A 10,121-nucleotide genomic window follows, 5' to 3' on the forward strand; every position below is an offset into this window, starting at 1 on the left:
GTCTTGGCTCTTCAGCATCGTGCCACTAAGTTCTCGGGCGTGGTGCTGCTGCCAAGGCTGTCTTCCAGTTTAGACTTTGCTCTTCTGAAGCGGGGACGCGACAGGAGCACATGTCCTGCGTCCTCTTCAACTGCTGGTGTGCACATGCCTGCAACATGGACTTTCTTCGTGTCCAAAGCGGTGAAGTTACGCTTTAAAGCAGCCATGACCACTTACGATTTGGCAGAGATAGAAGTCTACACCTCCGTGCTTTCTCTGAAGCCATGCTTCAACGTTGGGAATGAGACGGTGGGTCCGTCCACCTGCCTTTATTTGCACTGTCCCATCGCGTCTGTCATTGGTCCATGCAGCAGTGGTTTATTAATTTTCTCAGTGCCAGCTGGTCGCATTGGGCTTTGTTGTTCCTCATACATCTCATTTCGTACCTCTCCTGTGCTATGAGGTCAAGTGGGCATAGACCAGCTATGATGAGCGCCGCATCTTTTGAGACTATCCTGAAGGCAGAGCAGACTCTAAGAGCACACAAACGGTACGTGGAGTTACTGCTTCGTACGCATGAAGCGTGGTGGAATGCATCGCGCCAACTTGTCGCGCCATATAAGAGGATAGACCTCACTACTCCTGCCAGGACCTGTCTTGGTCCTTCAATATTCGCCATTTTTCTAGCCAGGGCTGCTGTTGCGGTCGCAGCTTTGTTGCTAGCATACTCCAAGTGATCGCGAAAGCGAATTTGATGGTCTACCAAGACGTCTGAGTTTTTTACGAATGGCTTTGACTCGATAATGCTGTCCCCAACTCTAATCTTGACCTCTTCAACTCTCTTTTCGCTGCTGATGAGTACGGCTTCTATTTTATGCGTAGCTAGCTTTAGACCGTTCGCCCCTAGCCACCTCTGAGCCGCGCCTATAGCTTGTTGCTCGATATTTACAATTTACGTGACCGTTTTCGCGGTTACAACGATTGATATATCGTCCGCGAAGCCAACCGATAGCGCAACTTTTCCGTCAGGGAGGCTATTTTTTATCGCCACTAGCACTTCTTCTCTGGACGTCACTTCATCAATATCTTTTATTTGTATGACTGTTTCTTGCGTTAGGGAGCGAACCTGTGCAGTTTCGCCGAGGACACCTTCTATTGCTGTCTTGAGCTTCTCAGTAGCTTGATCAGCTTGCCGCTTTAGTTTGAATAATAATTCGTCCTTCACCGTCTTTTTGATGCCCTTTACTATATGGATCAGTTCGTTGAGCTCAGATTGCGATTTAGTTCTTTTCAGCATTTCCGCGTATGAGAGTTCACCGACTTTTTTCAGGACCAATGCGTCAGGTTTCGTTAGCATTTTCTGCGTGATTGGGTGCCCTTCACGCCTGGGGCGCACTACTGCTGCCGCTTTGTTTCTTTACAGCAACTACTTCTTTTGGTTGGTTGGATTAGTGTTTTTGCTCTTTAGGCCTGGCCTTTTTTGGTCCTCTCGGCGATTCTAAGCGGATGCACTTTGCTATTTGCTACGGCGAATTGGGCGCATCCCGCCCGCTATTGGCAGCCGTACGGACTCGCTTTGCTTGCCTTTTGCGATCGTTCTCCATTTTGTCGGGTTGTGTGCTTTGATTGTCGCGCACAGTGGGTGGCTTAGATATGCTGTGCATGTCTAATGCTTTCTGATGCTGCCTCTCTATTTAACTCACCAAGTCTTTCATTGGAACGTCGATATGCCTCTGCACTTCCATCATACTAATGAGTTCTTTTATTTTGCCTCCCATTACATGTAGCGGCTCCCCGTCTGATTCTCGCTTTGTCGCTTGCTCTCTTTCTTCTTCCTTCTGCTGTTGCGTGTCGCTCTTTTCCATGTATGGAGTGTTATGGTCGCATTGGCGCTTTTCAGCGCGCTCTTTCCCAGGGGGTGAGTATTTGTTTTCTCACAGGTGAGCGAGAATCGCTCGTCTCAGAAAAGAATTGATCTTATCGCTCTTTCCCTTCGATTCTTCGCATATGCCAGGAGACTCATTCGGCATGTTGTTGGGTGGCTTGCTTATACCTGTGGGAGTCAGATGTCATTCACCTCTCACCGTAGCTGTCTGAACACAAGAATGATAGAAAGAAGATTGCGCCCATCAGAGCGTACGTGACGTCACGTTTGCTGAGTTGTGCAGTATTGCCAACCATTTGCTCTTCGCAATAAATTTAGTGCTTTTTTATACCGAAAATGCGAAAATTTTGAAGTTTCGTGTTTGTTTCTTTTTTTTAATTTAAAGCTACCGAAACTTTAGGTTAAAAAAAACTGTATTATTATACAAAAGAAGTTTAAAAAAAAAACTCTGAGAAGATTTTAGGGCTAATGAAAATTAGTTGATTCTTATAAAATTTGATAATTTGAAAGTGCAAATTTAATTTTTGGCTCCATTTAAGGTTATGCAAAAATATTAAATGCCCCTCTCTCAACTCGCTTAAGATTGAAAACCTTTTTACACATTTTAAAAAGCCTTTGAATTTATTGAATGCGAATTAAACCCATAGAGGTGTAATCGTTTCTTCCGGTCATCAATCCTTAGTGAGACATAGGACATTAAGAGTTATATTCATTGTAAAAATAAACAACAAAATACTAAAGAAACCATTCTGACATTTTTACAAAAAGAGTACCTTATCTAGTTACATAACTTCAAATATAGCAAAAAAGTCGTTCCCTTAACAAAAGAGTCTCGCTTAACAAAAAAAACTCATAAATTAAGTTGTACATAAGCATAACACATTTATTTAAAAAACGCACATTTTAAAGACAATTTGTCACGCATACAAAGTTCTTTAAGTGATTCAATAAAAATTTGTTAGGTTATTTTCTTTGAATGGGCATTTTAGTGCGTTTTTATATCCAAAGCTAGGCAACACTGCAATAGCGAGAGAGAGATTTGACTGCCGAAAGCAGAAGAACACCAACAACACCTGCAATCGCGGGCAATGCCACCAGATTTAAAAAAAAAGTAAAGCTAAATAAAACTGAGTGAATTATTTAAATAATTATTAAAAAATGTATATTTTACAAAATTATAAACATGACATTTTAATTAGAACAGCTAGAAAAATATCATGAAGAAAGAACTAAAACTCCGAGACTAAATAACAAAAAAAATGCTAAATCAAGTTGTCAAAATGGTAATCTGGCCATACTGGAGCTAAAATCACGTAACTAGTTGTCAAATTCGCTGAGCGCAAAGTAACGGGACCACGATAGGCGCCATCACATTATTCTCTCCATCGTGGTCTGAACAGTTGTGCAGATGAGTGCCCTGTGTGTGCGGTTATATGTACATGCATATGTGTATACTAATAAACATTGTTTTGCTGGAAGTTCAAAATACAAATATGTACAGTGAGTGCCACTCAAAATGGCCCACATGAAAAAAGTTTACAAAACGTGGTATAATTCCAAAAACGTACATTTTCTTTTTCAACTTTTATATTTTCTTAAATTATTAGCCAACAAAAAAACGTAAACATATTTCATTAATAAAATAAAGTTACGAGAAAGGAACAAAACACATGAAAAATGACGCGCCACTCAAAATGATCCACTCATTTAAAGCAACTCATATAACGGTATTTCGCGAAAATTGTTTGTACATTTTTGTGTGTTTAGTTGGTTTAAATACATTGTTCATGTGATCGACTTAATAGTTGCGCGTGAGAACTTATCCATTGCGAGATATTGTATATTTTCCTAAAATGGCTCCTCAAGCCTCAATAGAAATACCAAATTTGATAATACAGCACTATAAAAGTGGTAAAAGCCAAAGAGAAGTAGCTGTTATGGTTAATAGGTCACGCACTACTATAAAAAATATAATAAAACGTTATAATGACGAAAAACGAATCGCAAACAAGCCAAAACCTCCTGGAAAGAAAGTGCTGACTGAACGTGAAGAGCGTTGGGTTGTACAAAAAGTCAAAGTAAATCCACGATTAAATACTCCAATTCTTCGCGAAATGCTATCAGAAGTATATAATATAAAATGCAGTGCAAAAACCGTCAGAAGGGTTCTTCATAGAGCTGGTTTACATGGAAGAATTGCCGGAAAAACCACTTGTAAGGGAAAAAGATAGAAAAAATTGTTTGAAATACGCTCACACCTACTACATGAAAGATTTCGAATTCTGGAAAAACGTAATTTTGTTGACGAATCCAAATTCAATTTATTCGAATCAGACGAGAGGGGAAACGTATGGCGAAAACCGAACGAAGAGCTGGATCCAAAACATCTTCGACCTACAGTAAAACATGGTGGTGGGAACGTGATGGTGTGGGCTGCTTGTGCGGCTTCAGGTGTTGGAAATTTGTACTTCATGCAGGGTGTTTAATGAAAAATTTTGAGCTTGGCTTATAGCACATCCACTTTATTCCACGTCCAAATTGAAAGAGAGAGAGCCACAAAAAATGGTGCCTCCTGTGAGGATGATAAATTCACTATAACATCAGCTTAATTCACACGATTACGGTGCACAAAGGCTTCGCGTTGGATTAGGCCTGATTTCCTGGATAATTGCAGATAACTTATTCGAGGTTGGAATATGTCGGAATTAAATCTACGCCAATTCCATGCGGCCGCTATTTTGCGGATGTATGACCAGACGAAAGAGGCGAAGGCTGGTGACCTCAATGTCACTCAAATTGATCAGCGTATAAAATCTGCTGCCGTCCATTTTGATCGGATGCTCACAAATCATGAGGCTTTGGTTGCCGCAGCCAAGGAGGAGGACTTGGAGGTACATTCAGGATGGTGGGACTCCACCGAAGCTGCCTACATGGATTTGTGCGCAACGCTGAATCAACGACGAAAGGAGTTGGAGGGTGAATCTCTGCCTGCCAACAATTCGCACAAAGTTTCGCCAATGGAATTAAAATTAGAGCCGCTTTGTATACCATCGTTTGATGGATCCGCGTATAAGTGGCTTGCATTTAAGGATGCCTTTGAGACATTGGTTCATCAGCGGGATTTGCCGGTGGCATACAAGTTGGGGAAATTGCGTCAGGAAGTTAAGGCAGAGTCGGTTCCGTTGGTAGGAGGTTTGTATTCGGGTGGCTATGAAGAAGTGTGGACGGCGCTAAAAAATCGATATGACAACCCTAAGCAATTAGCGGAGATCCACGTTGCTAGATTTCTGAACATGAAGTCACAGACTGAGGATACGTCCAGGGCGTTACTGGGGGTCGTTGATGTGGTAAACGAGTCCTTGCGAGCGTTAGCGGTAATGAAGTTACCTGTCGACAAATGGGATGCCCTTACCTTCCCCATTGTGGTTTCTAAACTCTCTACTCGCACACGGCGAGAATGGTGCATGAATTGCTCCCCTACCGAGCTATCCACTTTAAATGAGTTGCTAGCATTTTTAGAAAAACGAGCGCACAGTCTTTCGACAGAATTTTGCCAGGTAGCGGATCATCGTGAAGTGCTGCATTCTTCGTCAAAGCAGAAAAACACACTCCGTCTTCTAAAGTCTAACCTCGCCACAACTGATGATGGCAACTGTCAACACTGTAGAGGATCACACAAGGTTATGCGTTGTCCGGTGATTCTAGCTTTGAAACCAGAGCAACGTTTTGAAGCTTTAAAGCGATCGAACCTATGCTTTAACTGTTTGCGGTCCGGGCATTCATCCAAGCTTTGTTCCTCTGGTAACTGTCGCCAGTGCGGCCACAGACATCATACTATTTTTTGCCGCCACAAATCACAACAACCTATTTCAAGCAACGAGGTAGATTCTTCTGTGGCTAAGCCAGACATAATATCCAATCCACCATCATTATGACTAGCAAGCAATACAATCGTTACTAGCGTCGAAAGGGGAAGCCAGACTGTTCTATTAGCTACAGCACGTGCCCACGTCATCGGCAAGGATCTCAAGCATCGGGTGTCTCGTGTATTATGCGATCCTGGATCTCAAGTAAGTCTGATCTCGGAATGTTTGGCTAATGGTTTGGGTCTTTCTAGGAGCAAGTGTGAGATTATGGTGGAGGGGATTAGTGGAGTGGCATGTTCGAGGACCAAGGGTAGCGTCCGATTTACGATAAAAAGCATTTTTTCTAAATTTGAACTGGACATTCATACATTGGTTATTGGTTCGATTACTTCAGTTACACCAGCGGTTAGTGTCGATATTGGGCAATGGAGACATTTGGCAAATCTCCAATTGGCAGACCCATATTTTGGTACTCCGGGTCATGTTGATGTACTTCTTGGTGCTGATGTCTGGGGCTCGATTGTAGAAGGGGATGTCATACATGGAGGGTATGATGAACCTCACGCACAGCTTACCCGACTTGGTTGGGTTGTATTTGGGCCAGCGTCCGTCCAGGGCAATTATTGCGCGCAGATTAGAGACGAGTCTTACTTGGAGGATCTCATTTGTAATTTTTGGAAGCTCGAAGAAGTACCGGTGACAACTAAGAGCTCGGATGATGAATGCGAGCGGTTCTTTGCCACTACACACCAACGTATGGCCGACGGACGCTATGTTGTGAGATTGCCATTCCGTCAAGATGGTCAACCGTTAGGCGACTCTTACGTCAACGCTCGACGTCAGTTCTCGCGTTTGGAGCGACGTCTGGCTGCTGATCCGGACATGCATGCAAAATATATAGCGTTTATGAGGGAATATGAGTCCCTTGGCCATATGGAAAGAGTTGTTCAGCCAGTTGTTCAATCCGGATGCTATTATATTCCCCACCATGCTGTATTGGGAAAATTTAGAGTGGTGTTCAATGCATCCGCTCCTACCTCCAACGGGCTTTCGCTTAACGATATCCAACTGGTTGGATCCCCCATTCAAGATTCGTTAATTAACATTATCCTCCGCTTCCGACGCTATGCCATCGCGATCACAGCCGATGTGGAGAAGATGTTTCGCCAGGTTCTCGTGGCACCACAAGACAGAGACTTTCAGCGTATACTTTGGCGTGAATCTCCATCAGAGGAAGTAAGTACTTATCGGCTGTCTACTGTCACGTATGGTATGGCATGCAGTCCTCATAATGCGATAAGGGCTATGCATCAGTGTGCGTACGACAGCTTCGACAAGATTCACAATCGCAACATGGGCATCCAAGCGCGAGAATCCATTCTCTCATCCTTCTACGTGGATGATTTCCTCACCAGTTGTAGCACCGTCGAAAGTGCTATCACTTTAGCAACGAATATCGACACCATTCTGAGAGCTGGAGGCTTTAAGTTAAGGAAGTGGAACTCTAATGACGCCGCCGTATTGATTCCATTAGGGAAGGGCTTATCACCTACGGAATGCCCTATTGATGCATCAATTGCCTCTGTGTTAGGTTTGCGATGGAGTCCAGTCGACGACATCCTGCTGTTCAACGTGGAACTCAAGCAACCCGGCGGTGTATACACTAAGCGCAGTGTGCTCAGCGAGGTGGCGAAGTTGTTTGACCCAACAGGATTCTTGTCACCCGTAGTGGTGGTGGGTAAGATATTTATTCAAACTCTTTGGTCCGCAGGTATTGATTGGGATACTGCTCTATCAACGGAATTACGCGAAATTTGGCTAACATTTCGCAATGACCTTACTGCTCTCAACATGCTTCGGATACCTCGTTGGCTTGGGATGAAGGAAGGGTCGACTACCACGCTTTATGGGTTCTGCGATGCCAGCCAAAAGGCATATGCTGCCGTGGTGTACGCTCGAACAACGAATTCTCAGGGGGACGTTCACGTAGCTTTAATTACGGCCCGAACCAAGGTGGCACCCCTAAGAGGAGCCACTATACCTCGCTTAGAGCTATGTGCGGCACAGTTACTAGCTGAGACTCTTCGGAACGTCCGAAGTGCATTAGGATTAGTCGACCAAGTAGCATCTTTGTGGTCAGACTCGACTATCACCCTCTGTTGGTTGCGAAAGCAGCCTGAGACGCTTAAACCCTATGTATCAAATAGGGTCCGGCGAATACAAGAGTTAACTTTGAGGGATGAATGGCATTATGTACGTTCATCGCAAAACCCAGTGGATTGCGCTAGTAGAGGCATATCTGCTTCAGAACTTTTGGACCACCATTTATGGTGGAGTGGTCCCAGTTGGCTACGGGATGACACAATAGATTCCACCTGTCACCCTGAACTACGTGATTGCGATGAAGCTGTAGTGAATAGCGAGAGAAGGGTACAGTGTTTAGCCGTCACAGTCACTCATTTAACATTGACAACGCGACGCTTAGACGGTGAAATTATTCCGCTTACAGATCGATTCAGCTCGTTAAAAAAACTTATACATACTACGGCGTTAATACTGAGGTGGCTTCCTAGAAGTCGAAGTTTTCGCCGTTCCACGATTGACCCCCAGGAGATGGAGACGGCATTAGAATGGCTTATGAGGATCGATCAAATGAATGCGTTTCCGAAAGACATTAGGTGCATACAGGGTGGGTCGGCATTACCAACTGCTAGTAGTATACTCCCGTTAAATCCTTATCTAGATGACCACGGACTATTACGAGTTGGAGGCCGCATTTCGAAATCTGCGTTAATCGAGGCACATAGACACCCAATCATTCTTCCGAAGTCAACGGGGCTAGTCCGACTGCTTATTACACAGGCACATATCGACACTCTTCACGGCGGAACTCAGCTGACTCTTCAAACTCTTCGATGTCGCTATTGAATTATTCATGCGAGAGTAGCAGTACGTAGTCTGATCCTCAAATGTGTCATATGTCGTCGCAACCGGGGAGCTGTTTTGACACAACAAATGGCCTCGCTCCCTCGGCATCGGGTTCAGGCAGCTCGACCCTTCATTGCGTCCGGTGTTGATTACTGTGGCCCGTTCAACTTGCGTATTGGAACCAAAAGATCGCGGACTACAGTGAAAACGTACTTGGCGATTTTTGTTTGTACGGCGACGAAGGCTGTTCATATTGAGGTTGCTGATGATCTCTCCACACAGGCTTTTTTGGACGTGTTTACTCGGTTTGTTAGCCGGCGAGGTCCATGCAGGGACTTGTACAGCGACAACGGAACTGCGTTCGTTGGAGCTAACCGCGTTCTGAAGGAAGACTTAGCCGCCTGGTTTAATGAACGGAGTATTCAGTCACTGGCTGATTTGGGTTCCCGGTGGCATTTTATAACGCCGAGCGCTCCCCATCAAGGAGGCCTATGGGAAGCAGCTGTGAAGTCTGCAAAGCGGCACTTAGTACGCGTAGTGGGTACGCAAGCACTTTGGTACTCTCAGCTACAAACGTTGGCGACTCGCATCGAGGCTTGTCTGAATTCTCGCCCACTCGTACCATTGCACGATGACCCGGATGACAAGTATGCATTAACTCCAGCAGACTTTTTAATAGGATCTCAAATAATAGCTATCCCAGAGCCAGACGTTTCGGAGATTCCTGCCAACCGAGTGAAGCACTGGCAGTGGTTACGGCAGATGCATCAGCTCTTTTGGAAAAGATGGAATGAGGAGTATTTGGCAGCTTTACAGACGAGGACAAAGTGGCAACGACGGGTTCCTCACATAAGACTGGGTGACATCGTGGTAATACGCCACGAAAATCTACCACCTACTCATTGGAGACTAGCACGCGTCACTGAACTCCACCCAGGCACCGACGGAGCAGTCAGAAATGTTACACTTGCAACCGCACATGGTTCGTGCACCCGGGCCGTGCAGAAGCTTTGCCTTCTTTTGGAGGATCACATTGAAACCAACGTTTCAACCGGGGAGGATGTCTAAGATTATGAAGTTATTTAAACTATGTCATTTGAATTACCCTGTTATTATTACCTAAGATTATGAAGTTATTTAAACTATGTCATTTGAATTACCCTGTTGTTTTCCTTTGCTATTATCTATTCTTTATTTTTGCTGTTTACTGTTCGCCCATTTTTGTGGCTCTCTCTGTTTTTCAATTTGGACGTGGAATAAAGTGGATGTGCTATAAGCCAAGCTCAAGATTTTTCATTAAACATTTTTTGTGGCGCCCGAGCAGGGACCTGAACCCTGGACCCTTGGATGTCTAAGATTATGAAGGCTTCGCGTTGGATTAGGCCTGATTTCCTGGATAATCGTAGATTTCGAAATGCGGCCTCCAACTCGTAATAGTCCGTGGTCATCTAGATAAGGATTTA

The 10,121-nt window shown here is 44.3% G+C and overlaps 2 protein-coding genes across 2 annotated transcripts; both read left to right on the forward strand.

Annotated features, from left to right (window-relative positions):
• The first annotated feature begins 4,560 nt into the window (after positions 1-4,560).
• Positions 4,561-5,799, forward strand: LOC129250093 (uncharacterized). The gene has a single exon (XM_054889735.1). It carries the CDS (start codon positions 4,561-4,563, stop codon positions 5,797-5,799), a length of 1,239 nt encoding a protein of 412 aa, XP_054745710.1.
• A 198-nt stretch (positions 5,800-5,997) lies between these two features.
• On the forward strand, positions 5,998-8,524 carry LOC129250094 (uncharacterized). Its single transcript, XM_054889736.1, has 2 exons — positions 5,998-7,464; positions 8,474-8,524. Exons 1-2 carry the CDS (start codon positions 5,998-6,000, stop codon positions 8,522-8,524), a joined length of 1,518 nt encoding a protein of 505 aa, XP_054745711.1.
• Positions 8,525-10,121: the final 1,597 nt, after the last annotated feature.

Source organism: Anastrepha obliqua, chromosome 6 (genome assembly GCF_027943255.1).
Source record: "Anastrepha obliqua isolate idAnaObli1 chromosome 6, idAnaObli1_1.0, whole genome shotgun sequence".
Lineage (NCBI taxonomy): Eukaryota > Metazoa > Arthropoda > Insecta > Diptera > Tephritidae > Anastrepha > Anastrepha obliqua.

What these genes read in the sequence shown, in the direction of transcription:
- LOC129250093 (XM_054889735.1), top strand. Translation starts at nt 4,561, where the DNA reads ATGTCGGAATTAAATCTACGCCAATTCCATGCGGCCGCTATTTTGCGG.
- LOC129250094 (XM_054889736.1), top strand. Translation starts at nt 5,998, where the DNA reads ATGGTGGAGGGGATTAGTGGAGTGGCATGTTCGAGGACCAAGGGTAGC. An exon ending in TCTTGTCACCCGTAGTGGTG is followed by an intron (nt 7,465 to 8,473) that starts GTGGGTAAGATA and finishes ATCCTTATCTAG; the next exon opens with ATGACCACGGACTATTACGA.